At 40.5% G+C, this 21,787-nt stretch overlaps 1 protein-coding gene across 9 annotated transcripts in view; it reads left to right on the top strand.

Moving 5' to 3' along the window:
* Positions 1-19,798, top strand: part of camk2d2 (calcium/calmodulin-dependent protein kinase (CaM kinase) II delta 2) — a 39,479-nt gene extending 19,681 nt beyond the window's left edge. The window contains exons 4-21 of one of the 9 annotated variants that reach the window (XM_037102845.1): positions 828-882; positions 2,761-2,826; positions 3,406-3,478; positions 5,502-5,604; positions 5,765-5,848; positions 6,215-6,309; positions 6,597-6,719; positions 6,956-7,039; positions 7,324-7,366; positions 8,577-8,617; positions 10,373-10,432; positions 11,930-11,974; positions 12,697-12,745; positions 13,990-14,010; positions 14,421-14,496; positions 14,600-14,694; positions 16,622-16,860; positions 18,181-19,798. In XM_037102845.1, the coding sequence (XP_036958740.1) occupies positions 828-882; positions 2,761-2,826; positions 3,406-3,478; positions 5,502-5,604; positions 5,765-5,848; positions 6,215-6,309; positions 6,597-6,719; positions 6,956-7,039; positions 7,324-7,366; positions 8,577-8,617; positions 10,373-10,432; positions 11,930-11,974; positions 12,697-12,745; positions 13,990-14,010; positions 14,421-14,496; positions 14,600-14,694; positions 16,622-16,854 (1,346 nt within the window). In that variant the 3' untranslated portion in view covers positions 16,855-16,860; positions 18,181-19,798. The remainder of the gene's footprint in view (positions 1-827; positions 883-2,760; positions 2,827-3,405; positions 3,479-5,501; positions 5,605-5,764; positions 5,849-6,214; positions 6,310-6,596; positions 6,720-6,955; positions 7,040-7,323; positions 7,367-8,576; positions 8,618-10,372; positions 10,433-11,929; positions 11,975-12,696; positions 12,746-13,989; positions 14,011-14,420; positions 14,497-14,599; positions 14,695-16,621; positions 16,861-18,180) is intronic. The other 8 variants (XM_037102837.1, XM_037102855.1, XM_037102881.1 and 5 more) reach the window with 8 other exon arrangements.
* The last annotated feature ends 1,989 nt before the right edge of the window (positions 19,799-21,787 follow it).

Raw genomic sequence — 21,787 nt, forward strand, 5'->3', positions numbered from 1 at the left:
AGGTAACGACAGCTGCAGTTAGCAGCAGTTCGCAATATCTATCGTCTTACATATTGCACCTTTAATATCTCCATATAAAACAGCACTAATGTCAGCATATCTTTATGATCCAGGACCAAAGTGGAAGTAGAAAGGTACTTTGCTCATGTTAAATATTTAAACATCATGAATCATTTATCAGTGAGAATTCATGTGTTTGACTTTATATTTACCTTTGCATAGGATTTGATTTGATATTCCGTTGTATTGTTATCCAGGTTGAGCCCCCAGATGCCAGTTCAGATATCAAAACAATGATGTACAAAACATTAACCATTTACCTGATCTAAACGTCTCAAGGCTGATTGTGCGAGTTCAGGTTCATCGCTAAGGTTATCCAGATGCTTTGTTTAATTAATACTGGAGGCAACAGCCCAGGCTTCCTTATCTATAGTTAGCTATGAACAGCATGATTAGAGTTTGATTGTAGGACTTAACTGGGTTTAGGTTGCTCTCAGAGGGTTCACCTGATCACAGGGATTGTCGGGATGAGAGCTGTGCTAAGAAACCAAATGTATCCCCTCTCAGTAACATCATGAATCATCACATTAAGTGCCGACAGATTATATTATGCCCTGCAAACGTATTTTGCGACTTGATTTCCACGCTGTTTCTGATACACACAACAGCTAACGACCAAACTCTGAGGAACAGCAGCACAAACTGAAATGTAAACAAGTAAGTATCGGCAGTGTTTGAATCGAGGTGTTGACAGCTTTGTTTCATTTGGCACTTTTCTTCTGTCTCTTCTCCTTGTCTGTGCTGTGTTTTGTGAAATCTCTCTACAGTACGACTCCATGACAGCATATCAGAGGAGGGTTTCCACTATCTGGTGTTTGATCTGTGAGTAACAAACTCTCAGACGCACATGCACATTGTCTGTCAGGTGTATCCAACCTCACAGTTTCACGTGTTTTGTCTTGTTTTACCTTCCCTTTCAACTCGTTTATTTGGATAAGGTGGCTTACATAAAGTACTTCCTGAGTTCTTACTAGCTCAAACTATTCAACTAAACTATAAAATAGGTTGCACTATAAAATTGAAGGAATGTCTTGGTGAAGACTTAAGTATAAAGTAAAGTATTTAATGTGTAAATCAGATCCTAAGAATCATTGTTTGCACTGACAAATCAAGCAACAAACTGTCCGACAGGGAAAGGGACCAAAATGGAAGACAGTTGAAACAAACAAATGAAAAACAAGCTTTAATGCAACCAGAGCTGTAATCCCTCAAATCCATAACCAAAGGCACACCAAAAAAGTGAGAAACAAAACAGGAACATTCCACAAGCAAAGCTAAACTAAGTAAAGACAAAAAAAAAAAAACAACAACAAAAAAAACCCACGACACTGAAACAAACCAGTATAACATGAGAGGAAGACAGGACAGACAAACTAAGGAAGAGTGAGGGGAAAACACAGGCTTAGATACACAGCAACGACTCACTAATGAAACACAGGTGAGCAGCAGAAAGGGCAGAAAGGAGTGGAAGTGAAACACGATGCAAGTCCTACAAAATAAAACAGGAAATGACGAACCAAAAACCCAAACCATGATGCAAACTGTGTCTCATGTAAAATGCTGTTAAAATGTGTGCTTTGCCACCTGCTATTATACATACATGCATTGATAAGTTGTGAACTGTGTAATTCAGATTCAGATTTTGATTGGCTGTCAGTGTTTTTTTATGAGCTCCTTGCCAGTTACCTTCTCCCAAGTCTTCCTCAAAGCTTGGGAGAACGCTGATTTAGTAATTCACAAATCTTCACTCAGCAAAATTGTAACTAGGCTTGAACTTATAAGGAGCCGCTGCAACAGGCTTCTGACCTATATTCTCCCTCTTGCATGTGTGTGTGTGTGTGTGTGTGTGTGTGTGTGTGTGTGTGTGTGTGTGTGTGTGTGTGTGTATGTGTTTTTGTCTATGCATAACATGTCACTATCCATACACAACAATTTATGTGCATCCATACACAACAATAAAAAAACAAAACATGTGACCATATTCACATCTTAAATACTCTCACATACGCACACTTGAAACATTAAAGGGACTCTACGCAACATTTTGTTGCAATTTACATGTATTAATCCATTTTTTATCGGCCATATGTGAACAGATAGTAACATGACATGAAAAATGAGACCTTACCCATCACTTGGAAGCCTGTGGAGGATTTGTTTAAACCATTTAATGCTGCTGAACTGGGATTTTCTTTGTGAAGTTCTCTGACTTTATGCACGTTCTAGAGTTCCTGGTCTCAGTGTCTCTCTCCGTTAACAGAGAGCAACAGCAGCTAACTTCAGTTTGGAAATGGAGTCCGCTAACATGATTTCACAACCGGCTTCTAGCACAGCACCGAAGCTCCACAGAGCCCCTTTAATACACACAATAACACAGTTTTACACTCAGAAAATGCCACTCAAAAAAAGTGAGAGTGAGTGTACAGGTTGTAATTGGCTTGCAATAAACAAGAAAAAAATCTTCCAATGTTGCAAAGTGAAAATTGTCGAATTGATGACATATTTTTGACTCGACAGATTAGATTACCTTTTGCAGCGTGGCAAATTTGTTTATGGATGTAATAACTACAAAAAGTGATTGTAAGTATGTCTATCAATATATGAGGCAGTTAAAAAAATCAATGAGCGATTGTGTTCCAGTCGTCGATACGGAAAGCAAGGCAGGAGCAAGTGCACTATTTTCTCTCTGCCTCTCCACAGGGTGACAGGAGGAGAGCTGTTCGAGGACATCGTAGCCAGGGAGTACTACAGTGAGGCTGATGCCAGGTAACACACACCCACACGCACTCGCATACTTGCTGAGCAAAGCAGCCATTATGCATCTCTGTCTGTTGCCGGTGTGTATATGTGTGTGTTTCATGTACGACTGTCTCAGAGGTGTGATACAGCTGCCTTGTCTCTGAGGCATCTAACGGAGTTATTTATAAAGTTGATTAACGACATATAGCCTGCAGTATTAATCATACACAGCCTACGTTACACTGCCAGCTTTATGTTGAAATGCTGCCTCCCCAGAGAGAAAGAGAGGCATATATAGTGTGTTTGTGAGTTTGTGTGTTTCTGCGTATTCTCGGTACTGTAGAGCTTTCATGTAATACATTTAATCTTGTGATGAATGACTTGCCTTCATGTGACTTAATGTCATCTGTCAAGAAAACAGCTTCACACATAAGAAGTCTAATGAGAACGACATGTGATACATTGTTATGGGGTTGTTTCCTCCTCTCTTCCTATCAATTACTTATCTTCCTCTTCTCTTCTCTGCCGTTCTTCCTTTCCTTTTCTTTTCTCCATCCATTTGCTTCACCACAATCCTGCGCTTGCTCATTGCTCCCCTGCCCTCAGCCACTGCATACAGCAGATCCTCGAGAGTGTCCATCACTGCCATGTTAATGGGATTGTCCACAGGGATCTGAAGGTTTGTATGACTGCAGCCATGGCTGCAGCCACGTTCACTCGTGTGTCTGTACAACAGATGGCAAAACTCAGAAAGACCCAGTGACTCCCCTCACAGTCTTAAACGTTTGCCTCCAGACACTTTTCACAATCTGTTTGCAATAAAACTCAAATCAGTAATTATTTGCTCATCATAAAGATGTGTTATTTTCACAATATGCGCTTCTTCGTCAGAGAAGTCCTTTAAGATTTGAGCAATTAATAAGATTATTTTGACCTTGACCTCAGCTTTGAAATTGTCTGCAAATCTGAGCAGGAATAAGATCCCAACCTACCAAACTGCACAGACCTAAAGGGTAAATCCACCAGACTTACATCTACAGTTTGTTCCTGGGGAGTACTACTGCGTATGTGAAAAAAATAGTTTTTGTTGGCTTCAGAGGAAGCTGCATGGCATCCGATAAATTGCCTCATGTGATGTCACTCAGTGCCTAAGTTGCAGTGTGGGTCATTTAGCCACCAGATCCTGAAAAGCAGTCCTTTGGTCTATTATTACACTCTTATAACACTGTTGGACTCATTATGGGGCATTTAAAAAAATACATATTGCTTTTTTTTATTCCACATATTCCACAACCTGGTGCCTAAATTACCCACAATGCAATCTAGCCACTGAGTGACATCACTGGAGGCAATTAATCAGATTACATGCAGCTACCTCTGGAGCCACAAAAGGCTTTGTGGTACATTTTTTTCACATATGCAGTAGTGCTCCCTGAGAACTGTAAACACACTGTAATGTGTAAATTGGTTGAGTTACAATTTAAGGCCCAGTTCTCCAACCTGCCTTTGTTATATCAGAATCTTGTTGAGTTGATAGTCTGGAATTAATACCTGTCCTGCAAATGTCAAGATAAAGGATCCTCCTCTGCTACTCCCCCTGATGTTTCAGAGAGCATGCTAGCATCTTTACGTGCAGTGCAAGTGCAGCGTTAAGATGACAGGAATAGGAGCAATCACAAACCAGAACCTCAGCAATGATCAGCATTTGCATAATTATGTTAAAATTATGTCGAGAAAGATTTACCAAGGTCATGAATATTCTAATGGTAGTCTGTAGTCTCGTAACCTCCCAAGAATGTTTTTATGTGGGAGAAAAAAAATCTGAAAATCTTCAAAATGCGTTGTGAAAACATGTAGTTGTGCTGTTTTCAATCTGTTGACTTTGTAAGGGGAGATGTCCTTTGTTGAAGTGGATTTTAAGTTTAAGGATGCTCCATAATCGGGAGGATTTATTCATTGTTATGTAAATGTGGATGTGTCCAGTTGTCAGTTAATGTCCTGTTGAGTCATATGTCTGCCATAAACTGACTGCTCACAGGCTGTCTGTGTTTAGAGTCTCTAAATGTTAGGAAATGTATTATTCAGTAGAGCACACTGTCTAACTGGCCTAAGGTTAGCAAAGACCTTTCTGCACCTGTGTCTCTGTGTGTGTGTGCGTGTGTGTGTGTGTGTGTGTGTGTGTGTGCGTGTGCTGGGGACTTGCATATATTTATGATTGTGCTAAACTGTGTTAGCGTGCGATGTGCGGTTTGTAGTTACCCATATGTGGCTGAGTCACTGGTCTTTTACACCCACGTCCCCTGTTACACCACATGTCCCTCCTGTATCCTTCTCCCTGCAATGTGCACTTTGCTCCCACTCGTGGATTTTAACAGTGAATTGGGGTTATTGTCATTGTCTGCTGCCAATTCACTCACTCAAAATCCACGAGACTGAGGGAGCAAGTCCACAGCTGGAAAAAATGTCCGTCATCACGTAGGGATTTGGTCCCGTTGCACATTTGTGTTTCTCTGTCACTTTGCGTGGCAGAAAAGGGAGTTGCCTCAGACACTGATTTAAGAGCAGGTTAGCATCGTTGACCCCTAATAGTTGATATTAGGATTTGGTTTGGCTAATCTGATTTTAGATCGGTGTCTGTGGGCGGCTTTTTCCCAGAGCGCGTGACCTCTCACCTCTAACCTGTTTGACTCCGCCCCCCCCAGCCTGAGAACCTTCTATTGGCCAGTAAGCTGAAGGGGGCGGCGGTCAAGTTGGCTGACTTTGGGCTGGCTATCGAGGTGCAGGGGGACCAGCAGGCATGGTTTGGTGAGTATTCATACATCCATTTTACAAACCTGAATCAGTTGGTCAATCAAGCAACCAACCAACCAGTTGATCAATCGATCACTCAACAGCCTGGTCACTGAATTGCCCACTCTGGCCTACCATTCCACATCTCCTCCCTCCATCCATATTACTCCCCCAGGTTTTGCAGGCACCCCGGGATACTTGTCTCCGGAGGTTCTGAGGAAAGACCCATATGGGAAACCAGTGGACATGTGGGCCTGTGGTAAATAATATTCAGATTCTCTCTCTGCAGTTGTTAATTAACCTGATGCTGGAGCTAACCCTTCAGTCTATGGCTTTTATTTATGGCTCCGCAGAAGCATTGCAACTTCATATTGTTTCAAGTATTTTCTGCAGTGTTAAGAGGACATTTTTGTATTTGGTTAAAGCTTGTGTTAGTAACATAGTAATAATAATGCTTTGGGTTTCCCATCTCATCAAATACTGACTCTTTGGGATTTCCACCATCTGAAAGCAACTATTTCACCAAAAGGAGCTTTAATAATAGAGTTTATATCCATATACAGTATTACAGTCTATTGGTATTTTCTGTTAACGTGCTCAATTTACCATGTCACCTTCCTTCTAGGTGTGATTTTATACATCCTGCTCGTGGGTTACCCTCCCTTCTGGGATGAGGACCAGCACCGCCTTTACCAGCAAATTAAGGCTGGGGCCTATGATGTAAGCAGACAATTATAAACAAGGCTGTCATAAAAAGGATTGTAAACTGTTCACATTGGAACTGATAGCTGGAAGTATGCATGCCCATAAAAATAAAGATAAAAAGTAACAGCCCTAATAAACACACATGCAATTCTCAGTACAAATATTTACTGTATTTTCTGTCTTTTACTTTCACTTGTGTTGTTGTTCCCCCTCTCCTAAGCCTTGTGTTAAAAACAGTATCTGATGATGCGATAGTATTCTGTGCAGTGAGCGTTTAAACACTCTCTTGTTTTTTTGCACAGTTCCCGTCCCCAGAGTGGGACACTGTAACTCCTGAGGCCAAAGATCTGATCAACAAGATGCTAACCATCAACCCCAGTAAACGCATCACTGCCGCAGAGGCCCTGAAACACCCCTGGATCTGCGTATGTGGCGCACGCACGCAAACAGAAAATACACACATGAACAGACATACTGATATTAACGATGATGAGAAACTATTATTGGTAACAGAATGCCTCAGTAGTATCAGATCCAACCCGCATGAACACACACAACTCCCCACGGTCTTTTCAAACACACATGCATATCCTATACACTCCTCTCATCCGTTGTTTCATTTCCCCCCTAATCCTCAAATCCTCTCACATTTTCCCTGCAGCAACGGTCCACTGTTGCCTCCATGATGCACAGGCAGGAGACTGTGGAGTGCCTGAAGAAATTCAACGCCAGGAGGAAACTCAAGGTGAGACGTCTGGCGATCTGTTGCGTTTCTAATTCTCAAGAACAGTCCAATCCAGCCATCTTTCTCTCTCCCGCTCTCTCTCTGTCTTCCTCACTCGAGACTTCTCAGGGTAACTTCGAAATGATGGCTTGCTCTCTAAAACCTTCAGGTTGCCCTTTTGCTGCGCTCCTCTTTTGTCCTGTAACCTTTTAATCAATCTTCCTATTTCTGTCCCCTCCTTCCTTTCTTCTTTACTTCCTTCCATCATCATCACCTCCTTCTTTCCTCCTTTTCTATCACTGCAGGGAGCCATACTGACCACTTTGCTGGTCACAAGAAACTTCTCAGGTATGTCCCTCTCTGCCTGATGTCCAAGAACATATCAAATAAAACGAAAAACATTGATCTTAATTAAAAAAAACCTGAAAAACTGAAGGAAAAAAGCAGGAGACTGGAAATGCTTCTCAGCCCAGTATATTGCAGGTGTTTTGGTTAGGTGCATCTTCTAGTCATGAGGAAAACAGATCAGAGGCACTACAAAGTAGGTACAAATGTGCTTTAACCTTGAAAAAAACAAAAAAATCAATAGAGGCTTTTTAACCTATTCTTGAATGCCTTCGATCTGTTTCTCCATAGAGCAAAGATGATCATGGCACAAAGGTGCCACTGGTAAACAGTCATTTCTCTTTATCTCTCTAGCTGTTGCTCTTTCACCCTGTTTCTATTTTGCACTCAATCATACATTTTTGCATGCATTTCCTTTGACCTGTCTCTATTTTCTCAGGCTCTTACTGGCCTGCTTTCTGTCTCCATTACACAGTGAAATGCATCAGTGCATTTGTGTCTCTTTTTATTCATCATTTTCTTCCTATTTCAATTTTCTTTCCTTCTTTTGTTTGGATTGTGGTTTCCATTTGAGGTAAGATTTTTTTGGAATGACAGGGAAATATGCGGGGTGTTATAGTTGTGTTGTTTAGGCCTTACTTAGTCTCCTAATAGCCAATCACATTTGCATGAAGATGAGGTATTTGGTATTCAAAAGAACGCTATTGAACCTCACGCCTGCAAAAGTGCCGATATGAGATGAGAATGAAATTCAGACAAGGATGCAGCATGCATTTTGAAATGCAATCTAGTGTTTGGATTCTTTTGATGCCATGAGAAAAACACGGGGAGCGAGTGGTGGGACTGTGGGATGTGCGAGTGCTCGCAAGTGCATGTGTATGTGTGCAAGTGTCAGTTTAAGAATGCTGCGAGAGTCTGTTGAAGATGGGTAGATTATCCCTTTCATCACCTGCTAAATATACCACCCACCCCTTCAACCCTTCACATGTGAATTAGTATGTGGTAGGAGAACAACCCAGCATAAAATGATGATGCCATTCTAAGCATCTGTTGCATTGCATTATGGATTTTGCAGTTGGAGTTTTGCACCTGGAGTTTGAAGATAAGCACAGTCGACTGATATGCTTGCTGCATGTTAGTGTAGCCTCAGGCTCGGGAATCTGCAGGTGAACTCTCATGCTGAAGTGTCGCCTCTTTCTTTTCCCCTCTACAGCAGCCAAGAGTTTGCTCAACAAGAACAAAGACGGCGTCAAGGTGAGTTGCTTTTGCACAGCAAAGACAATGCTTTGATACTTGCATTAGTCTGTTGGAACGCTCAGTGTCTGAGACCCCTTCTGGATAATTACTATGCATCGTGCACTTAACGACATCATCATTCAGGGACAGTCACTCCAAGCAGTGGGCAATGGTTGTTAATGTCTTCGCTTGATCTCACAGTTGTTCTTGTGGCACAGCAGACCACATGGAGTAACATTTGTAGTCTTATCAAACATTTCTTGCCTAAATGCCTGTATTTACTGAATAGAGCGTGTCTCATAATCTTTACCGTAGAGCCCCTAATGTGTTCTATTCTATTTTCTCTGTGTGATCGGGACCCGGTCGGAAAATAACACTTGATGCAGAAGTGCATGTGCACTCTGCATGCAGTTGCAATGTTGAGAATGTCGTTAGATTGACATTTAAGTGAGTGTTGATATTTAATTGGACCTCTGCATACATTCTTTGAATCAGTGTCACTGTGTTTGGGTCTTACTCAGGCCTACAGTATGTCATGCTATGAGATCCATTCCAGGAAATTCATCCCTCAGTCATGTGACCCAAATGAAAACTAGAACGGCACTTGGAGTGCGTGTGCCTCCGCCAAGGCCAGTAGTCTACCCTTCTGTGACATAATCTGCAAGCACAGCCATCGTCTTCATGTGTTTCTAGAACTATAAGGATTATATTGTTGCGCTCAGCTGCAGACTCAAAATCTCACATGTGCATTTATTATGCACTCCTAAATTAGAAACATTTTTTAAACTGAAAGCAACATTATGTTTTTTTCATTAAAATTCAAAGCTTCAAAATCATTCTGATGGTACAGTAATAAGGTGAATGGTGTATACTTTTTACTTGAATGTTATTTAAATGTACAAATAGAGAAAATAGCGTGTTAGTATATTCAGTTGCATTATGTGAACATTTCTTTAACTACACAAAAAAGCATTAGAATTGTGGTGTGTCCATGAAACTGCTCCCCATTTGTGACAGCTGCTTTCTGTATGGAGCTGATGCAACCACTTGCGTCGGCCACCCCAGCAGATTACTGGTTCCAGTGAATGTGAATTATGATATGGAGTCACTGTATTTCTACATTGGCTGTGTTTTTTCACAGCTGAATTGATTATATTTTAAGACGTATGGCCTTTATTCTGCCAAGGCCTTATCCCTTATCTCACAATTGTAAATGAAAGTGAAATAATGTTAATAATTTGATTTGTATCCCCTCTCACATTTATTGGATTCTTCCACCAGGTTTCATGAAAATCGTGGTATCACAGCATTTTTTGGGGAATCTTGCTAAACAAACTGTACCAAAAACATAACCGATAATTTTTTTAAAAAAAGTCTATTTAGTAGGTTGCGTGAATATGGAAACATCTTCTTTTGTAGTCTCCTGAACATAGCCGTTTGGAGCTCAATCAAAATTTGGTTTTAGAGACTTACTTCCAACAACTTCAGCATAACCCATTTTAACTGACATCTTTTGTTTCTGCTTCCGTCTAAAGTGAGGTTCTCCTATTACACCTGCCTTCCAGCTGAATTGTGCCTCATTAGATTTACTTCATAGGACTAAACTTAGAGGTCTTGGTCGGTAAAAACGCACCACAAAACATCAAATCTTCTAGACACATGAGTTGGGATGATCTCTTTGGAATGGACTGTAGCCAGAGCGTGTGTGCGCGCGAGCCGTGTGTGCGAAAAGTGTGTATGTGTGTCATGTCCCCTCTACACTGCCCCCTGCAGGTCAACAACAAAGCCAACACAGTGACCAGTCCTAAAGACACTGGCCCTGCCCCTGCGCTGGTATACACACAACCTCACCTACACCCGCACCTTCATCCACAAAACCTCTACACCTCCCCACCTCCCACCCCGCTGTGGAGGAGGTACAGGTTCACCCTTAGATTTTCACATGGGGGTCAGATCATTTTCCTGTTGGATCTCAGCCGTGGTTGATAAGATTTAAATGCTTAAGAACGAAAATAAAATGGGTGGTAAGAAGGGGTGAAACAGATGTCAAGTTCAACTTTAGGCTATCCCTGAATGAAATAGTGTGTAAAAGCTTCTGTGGCTGCGCAGCATGTCCCAGCTCTGGCACATTTGATACAGCTAAGATAAACTATTCATAATTCAGATCAGTGCATTCAGTCATTTATCTGAATAAGCAGAGCATGCATGGGGCATACAGAGCTTTGGACTTGCTGGATCTGTACTTTGCAAACATTGGGTTGAAACAATAAGCCTTGAATAGTGTAGATTTAAATATGTATTTCAGGGTCAACCTCTACCTCAGTCCCCTCTCTCCTTCCCCCTATTCTTCTGCAAGAACCCCTCCTCTGTCCTCCCTCTTGACACACCTACACCATGCATGTGCTCCTCCCATGTCATGCCATGTACTTCAGCACTGTCAGTTCTGCCTTTGATAGTAAAATTCCCGACGTGAGGTGAGGACGTGCCATTTAGCGTGTCTGTGCATGGCTGGAGTGTGAGGATGTCGGCTGCTTGGGCTCATTATGATGCTACATTCCCAAGTGATTTGGCCGTCACTCACTGACTCGCGCATGGTGTCTGCTGACTGGCCGTCTACGTCAGGCCACATGACTGCTGCTCTGCATGACGTCAAAGGATTTCTGCCCTCCCCCATTGGCTGTCAGGACGATTACGCATGAACACAGGCACATGGCATCTCTCTCTTTCTTTCTCTTGTCTGTATCTCTCTATCCTCCGTTCTCTCTCCGTCATGGTGCACACACACACACACACACACACACACACACACACACACACACACACACACACACACACACACACACACACACACACTCACTCACAGATGCAGGCTGCTGATGTTATAATCTACTGTAATCGGGCCGAGTGATTAGAAGGTCTGAGCTGGTCATCAGAATCGATTCCACAAAAGCCCAGACATCTGATTACCGAGGCAGGAGGGCTGATGAAAGAAAAGCAGACACTGAGCAACAATGGCATGCAGGAAGGGAGATAAATGCCCAAAGAAAGAAAAACAAGTGGCCAATATAGAAGAGGGGTTTGATATTTATGTTGTATCAGAGACATTAAGATGCATAGGTTTGTGATAGATACATAGATAGATAGATAGATAGATAGATAGATAGATAGATAGATAGATAGATAGATAGATAGATAGATAGATAGATCACCTTCATGACCTTGACATTCTGAAAACAAACACAATCTCACTTCCTTCAACAGTCTCTGTGCCTTTTGTCGTTTCTCTGGTCATGTCTTTCCCTCACGTTCTCTGTCATTTGTTCTCTTTAGGAACCGCAGACTACTGTAATCCACAACCCCGTGGATGGAAATAAGGTATTGCAAACGAAAAAACACAACACAAGTCACAGTTACAATTAATAACAATCGTATGGCCCCCAACCTTTAACAGCAATTTAATTGTACTGGGTCCTTGTTACATGATCAACTGCTAATAAATGATCTTCATCTGGGAATCCCGCTGGCCTCTGGGTTTAAGACCCTAACCGAGTAATCGCAACATCCCTGATTAAAGCTAGGGACGTTTGTTCAGTGGCATCCCTCGTCTTGTTTCTCCTATATTGCAAAAGAGCATTTTTATTGAAAAATGCTTTTCTTTACTTTGAAACAGCCTTTGGAACTTTCAGTTTCAACTAGGGCTGTCACAACATCAGATTTTTCGCTGCGTAATAATTTCAGTCAGTATTTGTCTGCGTGTTTTGTGTCTTTTCAAAATATGAGTACATGGAGGTGGCAAGAGAGTCGTTAACCATAATTGTAAAAAGAAGTGTACAAAAAGAACAATTACTATCAATTACTCAATATTAGTGAAAAGGCAACCAGATGAACTCAACCAGATGCACATGCTGATTGTTCAGAAGAATCGTGTTTGTCATGTATTAACGCAATATCAATATTTGATTTTTTAAATATTACTTTTATCGTGAATATTACAATTTTGCAGTGCTCCTAATTTCAGCACTCACTGCTGATACAGATGTAATTTGTGCTAAGTCATTATTGATATTGATGTTGATATTGATGTCATTCTTTGTCAGGAGTCCATTGAGAGTGCCAACACCACCATAGAAGATGAGGATGTAAAAGGTACGGAATCATTTGGTTTTTTTCGACTGACATACCTGCTTAATTTCCATTCCCAGCACTGTGAGATTACAGTCAGTCATCACCTTTCCAGTCCAACTGATCACTCCTTGGTTTTCCTGTATTTCTTCATACGCAGTTAAAAACAAACAAACAAAAAAACCGACAGCAACTTATCTACTGCAACCCCCCTTTTTGGCTGTCAACTCTAGTGAAATGCAGTCCGCCCTGTTCTTTTTCCGTCTTCCCCACCCGAGCATCCTCAGCTTTCTCCCATCCTGTGTCTGAGGATGATGCTCACATTGGTTCAGACTGCTTGCTTCTTCATTTTAGCTTTGTTTCATTTTTAAAATTTGTCTCCTTTCTATTTTTTCTTCCATTTCTTATGTTTTGTTGAAACTATCCATTCTTCCATAATTCCTATCCTGCCTTTGCCCCCCACACACATACATACATACATACATACATACATACATACATACATACATACATACGCCTTAATCAACCCGAATCTTTGTCACATCCCCCACCCAAAACACACACACTTGACACCCAATCACACATCCATCCATGCAATCTCCAACAGCCCTTCGTCTGGGCAGCTTAGTGAGCGGCCTCTTGAGCTCTAAGAGCCGTTCCTCACAGATGTCTGACTCAAGGCAGACTCCCACCTCCTCAGTTCAGAGTAAGTCCCTCCACTGTGGGGGGAAATTGCCCTGTTTTGTTCCCCTCTTGTTACTCAGTCACCGGTGGACGAAAGTGATCTGTGTCTTCAATCCTGTGCTCCTCATGTTCAAATCATCCCTGGCCTCGTCTCATATGAGTGGGTGTTTTTATTCTACGATGTCTGAGTGATAGCAAACCTCTGTTTCTCGACCCGTGAATATCTTCTCCTTGTGTCCGATTTATTCTGCTGTATTTGAATTGAAGAAGAAGCTCTCCTGCTGTACATTTGAATTGTGTAGATGCAGATACTGTTCTCACTCCTCTGTTTGCCTTCTGTTCTTACTTACCCAAACATTCACTCATGCAGCAGAAAGCTGACTTACACATGCACGCACACACACACACATGCACGCACACACACACACACGCACGCACGCACGCACACACGCACACACGCACACACAGTGTTGTAGCTTATAGCTGTGAAGGCAACAGAGCTGAAGCACTGGTTGATATATTTCTTTACGATCTGACGTGTTTTTTTGTTGCACCAATTAAGTAATTTTTTTAATATCCCCCAGCCTGCACCAATAACAATAAAGGTAACTGTCAACATTACTTAGTTGAAATTGCTTTTGTAGCAGATTACTTGCATCTGAGCATTGGTTTGTCTTTGTTCATTTTGAGCTTTGTTGGGTGAAAGGAATCGTGTCATCCTGCATTTTCCTGCCTGATATCATTATTAGTCATGGGAGGCTTTCTTGTTGTTTTCGTACTCAGATATGAAGTCACAATTTTTGTAAAACACTTTTATTGAGTGCCTTCCCATTTCTAATAACTTTGAATCCCGCTAATCGTAGAGTAGAAACCCATTTGGATTTGATGTAAGAACTGCACTCAGACCTACATTTGCCTGAAATACAGTGACAACATGATTAAAAAAAAAAAGAGACAGAGAGAGAATCTTTTTCAGTTTGTGTGGCTGATGGTTTTCTGTGATCTTGTGTTGTAGCCCGCAAGCAGGAAATTATCAAAGTCACTGAGCAGTTGATTGAGTCTATCAATAATGGAGACTTTGAGGCCTATGCGTAAGTTTCTTCCTCTCTGCATTTGTACAGTGACATCCCAAAACGATTCGCTTACTTTCTTTGCTGATTCTCTGTTCTTTTTTTTTTTTTTTTGGTTTAACAGGAAGATTTGTGATCCTGGTCTCACTTCCTTTGAGCCTGAGGCCCTGGGCAACCTGGTGGAAGGACATGACTTCCATCGCTTTTACTTTGAGAATGGTGAGTTGAAAAGCATCCTGTGGCAAAAAGACAAAGTTCACAGCATCACAGAGGAAGCTGTATGTGCCATAAAGCTGTCACATTTTACAAAACAGACTGATAAAATAACTTTTTAGAGTAGAGCACAAACAGGATCATCCATTGGGCACAAGTTTGCTTGCAACTGGTGGTAGGTCTGGGGTTGCTCCAAAAGGTGCAAATAGCCAGCTGGCTGCACACCAGAACTACATGGAAGGCTTAAGCGTACTTTACTAACATCAAGTTGTTGAAATGTTTGCAGCTGCTCTGGAAAAATGTTGTAAACATGCTTGCTTACATTGTTAGGATGTGCAGAGTGATCTAGTGGGTAATGGGTTGTTTGTTTAGAAGCACAGCGGAAAATACTTACTGTTCTATTTTCAGTAGGGAGAGCTTGTTTGTTCAATTTTATGTCCGTGAATAGAGAATCAAAAATATGTAAAAACAGACTACACATCGATAAGCTCATCCAAAATTGTTAATTCAGTCATTATTTGTTCACCCTGCAAAGTTTCATTGTCCACAAAATATGTCTGAAGCCTCGCAGCAAAACAGGGTTCTCCAAATAAAGTAGAGAAGGACTTGTTTTAAAACGTCAAAGTAAGTTTAAAATAAACATAAAATGCAGCTCGTCTGGTCTAATCTAAGTCTCCGGAAGCCCCTGAGGTTCCAAATTGATTTGAAAATATGTTGCATGGTCAAGCTTGTGCACACACTTCAAACAGGGCGGAGCTACAGTGAAGAGCGGAGTGTAAATAATGGCTATTCAAATCAATTTGGCATTTTGGGGTTTCCGGAGATTTGGATTACACCACAGAAGATGCAGCGAACTATTTTATGTTTTCTTTCAAGTATTTATTTATTTTTTTTCAGTTTTGAAACAAGTTCCTGTCTACTTGCTGTTGAAGCTCCAGAAGTATTGTGTTGATTAAGAAGCCATACTTAACTTTCAGTTGGCATGTGAGTGAGCAGATAATGACTGAATTTTCATTTTTGGATGAACTTAACCCTGTGACTGAACACTTATTTTGAAGTTGGAGCATGGCCACTGAATAAAATTGACTTTATGAAATATACTTGCAGCACAGACAGTATGTGCACTAAAATTACTCAAACCGAATTAAGGGTAACCTGCAGGCTGCACATTAACAACACGTATACTGATACACAATGTTTCTTGAATAGCTCACATGCTGCAGTGAGTTCCGTCTTGCTCAAGCCATATATGCATGCAGCTTAAAGAGCCAACACGCATCAGCTGTAGAGGCAGGTCAAGTGTACTCGAGTATTGGGAAGCACAAGCATGTGTACAGGAAACTCAATATCTTAAGTTCTGTTTCATTGCTTCAAATGAATACGGTTGAAACATTATATAAAGTGAACAGTGTCCAGATTTTGAACATAAAAAAGGCCTCCAACACGGCGAAAAAGGGGTTTTGAGCATGTTTTTCATATGGGAGAGAGTGTAAATAATGCATTCGTATGTATGTTCTCTATCAATATTTAATCCTATCATCTTACATGCTGGTATACTACAAGGTCATCGCTGTGATTTTGGACTGACCTTGGAGCAGAAAACCACTAATGAGTAATGCCTGCTATAAATGGCAGAATGTCCTCAGTCTGGGTAAAAATAGTTCAGATAAACCAGATATGTCCTAGAAACCTCAATCATTTGGCGAGCCTGTGCTTGTCCACTATCCAGCATCAACATATGGAGACTTTTAGTTCTTCTTGTCTTCATATGGGGTTAGCCCTCCTTTAAAGGTCTGGTTAGTGTTTGGTTTTCGTCATGCAGCTGTCTTGGAATTTCCCAAACCATCATCACCCAGCCATGTGTGGAAAGTGATATCTATTCTATTCATATGACATGTGCTCCCTGGAATCAGCCATTTTGTCTCTCTTTCAGCCCTGTCTAAAGGGAATAAGCCGGTGCACACCATCCTCTTGAATCCACACGTGCACCTTATTGGGGAAAATGCAGCGTGTATTGCTTACATTCGACTGACCCAGTACATGGATGCTGCCGGCATGCCCCGCACCATGCAGTCTGAGGAGACCCGTGTGTGGCACCGCCGCGACGGCAAGTGGCAGAACATCCACTTCCACCGCTCCGGCTCGCCCAGCATCCCCTCCCAGTAAGAGACAGTAAGGAACACACAGCAACTGAAGATTGTTTTTTTTTTTTTGCCAACCTCCAGTGGTTTAACTTCCCAGCACGCTTGTAAACATGATACCGGGTTTTTGCTTTTGACGTCTAAAAGAAAAATAAGCATCACCCTCCAGATTCATGAGATATGGATTAGATTCCCACTAGTCTTCAATCAGTGCATTTGAAAATAGACAAAAAAGACACGGGTCATTGAAAGTGATGAATTTAGAGATTTTGTTCAGTAATAGAAATTAACTTCTTTTGATATTGTTTTTACTTGACGCAAGAAAATCTTTCATTTCTGTTCACATGTTCAAGCCTCTGTCTTTCTTATCTAATTAAATATAAATTAATTAAAAATGTCATTGTTGTAACAGTAACTAACTGTGATCCAAATCTCAAACCAAGCGTGGTTGAGTTTGAGGGAATTGGGCCTCGAAAGTCCTTGAACACACAAAGGTGTGAGAACTCGTGTGGAGTAAGCATCAAAACCTAGACAGACCTGGTGGAGGAGTTAAGCTAAAAGTCACTTTCAAAGGTGGAGTATTTGTGCACTGAGTATTTCCCGCCACCGACACTTTGAGTCATCAAAGGAGGAGAATTATGGGTGTAATCTATGTCACTTATTACAGCCTTACTAGTTTGACTGGTAGACGTTGGGCAGAGTCGTGCTGAGAATTATATCTCAAAACGCTTACATGAAGAAATATGAATCATAAAGTTGTTTACCTAAGGGTCATTGTGATACCAGTACTAGAATTGGAAATGCCTGGAAATGGTATCATATTTTGTGTCAGTACACAACTATACCCCCCGATCCAATCTTACTAGGTCATTTATTGATAAAGAATAACATAGAATAAAATCCATACAGGGAAAGTAGTATAAAGCTGTTGAAAGTAATAACAGTAATTAATATGTATTTAACACACTGGTATCGAATCAGTACTCAGATTTACCAAATCTCATAGTTGGTATTGGGAAGCAAAAATGGTATCGGTACATCTGTAGTTTATGTTGTGTTGCATTAACACCTGCAATAAAAATGACAAAAGTTATGCTAGTCTGAACTAAGTCTACACACCCAAACATTCCTGAAGAAAAGATCTAATTCGTCAACATAATTGGGTCATAGGTGTGAAAGAGACATTCCCAGGGATGCCAGTGTTATTAACCTGTTATTAATCACAGCCTGCTCTTACATCTGCTGCAATAAAATATATATTGTTCTGATGTTTCTTGGCATAGTAAACATACTCAGTGCAGAGTGTTAGGATGCATTCACATTTATGTTCTTTCTATCTCTCTCTTTGCAGTTAATGGAATATCAACATGTGGTCATAAAATGAAAATTCAAAATAAGCCCATCTACAAATGTAGTGGGGCAGTCAACTAGCCAACCCATGACTGCTCTCCAACCTTTGACCCTTCTGTAAGGACATGACATCGCACAGGACACAAGTATTAATACATTTTACTGTTATGGCATTTTATTAATGGACATCATTCGAAACCACCACCGGGTGGCTGCACACAGTATTTGGACATTATGAAACAAGCATATTGACAACATTTCTTTTTTTTTTTTGGTTTGTTTTTTAAGATGTTTTGGTATGCATTTTAAATATAAAATAGAGATGTTTAAAAATCTACTACTGTAACCTCTCCCAAAAATTAGTTCAGTATTTTTATGTGTATTTATGTGTGTGCAATACAAAAACATTTGGAAGATCATGTTAAAATTTGAGCTTGCTTTAGTTCTGGTGATGTATATACATTGTGATTGTTGATAAAAACAAAAACAAACATTGAAATTGCTATTCTTGCTATCAGAGGAATTACGAGTTTACGTAAAATCCAGTTTATGAGCTACATTTATGTTTGCTATGAGCTAAGTCATACTGTTTGAATCGTCCGATTTCAACCTATAATACTAATTTAAATGTAAAGAAAAGCAGAGCAGCTTACACTTTGCATTGAGATATGTTTGCCTTTATATCAGTGAAATAAGAAATAAGAGAATGTAGCATATATGTAATATATGAAAATTCAAGACTATTGTGTAGTGCATGGGGGGGAATATTGTAAGTAAGATCATATGAAACTATAATATCTTCTGTTTGATTTGTGAATCACTGACTTGTTTGTTTGCATTTGTTAATGTTGTGCATCAGTCCTGTCCCAAATGTTTCTAATGTCCTCCAGTATCATGGAACTGTTGTAAAAACAATAACACAGTTACGGTTAGCATCCAGCGTGAATATCAACACCTCATATCAAAGAGGAGGAGAACTAAAGTCCTGGTTGCTGAAGCACCCCTTACATTTTGTATAAAAATGAGAAGAAAACAAGCTCATTTTTCATAATGTTTGTACTTGTATTGTATGACTGTATGTAGGGTTTCTGTTGTCATTTTATTCTTGTCATTTCCAGTGTGTTACTCTGCCAATTGCACAGACAAGGTGGCGATGATGAAGATGGAGCAAAGGCACTATAGTCTTTACCTTCTGTCAAGTTAAGTTTCAACCTGACAGTTAGGCTGTTAAGTCTGGAAGCGTCTTAAAAGCACTGGGTTGAAGAACGTTGCAGTCTGACAAGAAGATGGTAAGACAGCAGTGAAGGAGTCAAATGAAAGTTGGACTGTAATTAAATGTTGGGATGTCTTCCTTGATGATGAGTGCTTCTACCAGCCAGTGGTCTCCTCACCGCTGCAGGACAATGCCGTAGTCTTCGTCATCCTTACTGTTTGCTCTTTTCAATTGGTTGGTCTCTTCTTTTTTATCGGGAAAATATGACAAACATTTCTTTTAACGAAACGTATGATGTCAATGCAATGCACCACTCCTTACATGGTGTGTACCTGTTGCCAGCACGGCAATGGATGGCTTAACATGTTTAAGAAATAAATAAATCAACTCAAAGGTGTATAATGAATCTGTTCAACTTGTTTTGTGTGACTGGTTGATCATTTCTGCCCTAGTACAGAGATGGAGTGGAGTTGGTGTTGTGTGTTTAAGACCTGAAGTTCATTATTTAAAATATTTCTTTGTGTCCTTTGCTTTATCATGCTGTTTGGATATACAGTACAGGTAGATGTACTAGTCATGTGACGAAACCTTGAACTAGGGCTGCAATGGTATGAGATTTTACGATCATAGTTTCACAGTATACAGTATTACACTGTTACTATGTAATTTCAGTTACAATGACCCTTAAAGGAAATAAAATAAAATACGTTTGTAGTTGAACAAACTGGACTATAATTTCACAAAAAAGTGACAAAAAGTTCATATTTAATTATTTTTAATATCACATTATGATATCCGTCAATTTTGATATCATCTTGACACTGGCATATTGCTTCAACTCTACTCCAAAACATTTTAAAGGGGCATTGTGTAGCTTTGGAGAAGAGATTAAAAGTCAGAATTTTAATATCTACTGTATTCATGAGGTAATAATACAAACTAAGAAATATTTATTTTTCCCATAACTGAATCAACAAGCAGTTCTTAGAAGAATATAAAGTCCCCAGAACACAGTTTTAAGGTAGAAAGGTGGCAGGGTCTGCCATATATAAAATAAGAAAATCAGCATGTTTGTCCATTTATTTGGTTTGTTTAGGCATTTAAAAAAGGCAGCGAATGAAGATCTTTCTCTTCTGATCAAAATTTCATACCGAAAACTACATAGTGGACCTTTAAAAGTTTCATTAAGTAAGAGATATGGTTTGACAAGGTACCCATTATTTTAGATTAATGAATGGTGTGGAGGCCAGAAGGGTCCCTTGAGTGTGGACTGGAAGTGGCGACTTGATTAGAGAATGAGATGTGAGATGACTGCTTGATACTAGTGAGCTCAAAGAGACAAGGAGGGCTGCTTCTTGGAGCTTGTGTGTTGCAGGCGCCATCTTGTGGTGTTCAGAGGATTGTACACTGCAGGACTATTCATTGTTGTAAGTAAAATACTTAATAGATTATTGACTCAGACAATGGTATACCTCCTGCTAAACACCCATGTAACTGCTGTATCATACGCAACTGGACATGTTTCAGTACCTTGAAGATGTTTCACCTTTCATCCAAGAGGCTTCTTTAGTTCTAACTAACTGGAGGGGAGTTGCAGGCTTTTCTTTTTTTTTCTTTTTGGTCTTTTGGCTTTTATGAACAGAGCAGCTGAAGATGTGACAGGAAACAGGTTGAGAGAGAGGGGGAGTGACACACAGCAAAGGGACCCAGGCCAGGACTGGAACCCAGGGGCTGCTGCTGCGAGGACAAAGCCTCTGCACATGGGATGCCTGAGTTGCAGGCTTTTAAACTCTGTGTGGGACTTTCCTTACAGAGTGGCTGTAAAGTTGCCTACGATGCAGCACCCAGAATTACCATGACCTGAAATACAGTGAACCTTCAGCATCCAATGTAACTACTAGAATTAAACAGTTCCAGTGTAACTGTTTGTTCGCCTTATAGTTACGTTTGTTGGCCTACTTCGGGGCTGAAGCTGAAGGTAGCTAACACATGGCCGTTGTCATTTGTTTTTGAAAATGTTGATATTGATTTAGGGACAATGACATGGCTGGCTAGCTGTCCTTGTTAAACATAAACGCTGTTAGTGACGTGCAACCTTGCTAGCATAAGGTCTGGCTAATAACTAATTCAAAGAGCTCTATGAAATATCTACTGTATCACTGTCCTGTATCAGGTTTGTCCTATTTCCTAAATAGTCCGCAACGATTTTATTGCATGAAAATGTACAGGACCACAACAATTGTTCGAGGTATTAGCCAAACCCTCAGGTTTTGCCAGGGGAACAGACTAATATCCTGTGACAATAACTTTTTTTGATCACAAATGTATGAATATATAAATTATTGGTTGTTGTTATTGTTGTCATGATATCACTTAAGCAGGATAATTGACTTCA

The sequence above is a fragment of the Acanthopagrus latus genome, chromosome 1, assembly GCF_904848185.1.
Source record: "Acanthopagrus latus isolate v.2019 chromosome 1, fAcaLat1.1, whole genome shotgun sequence".
NCBI lineage: Eukaryota > Metazoa > Chordata > Actinopteri > Spariformes > Sparidae > Acanthopagrus > Acanthopagrus latus.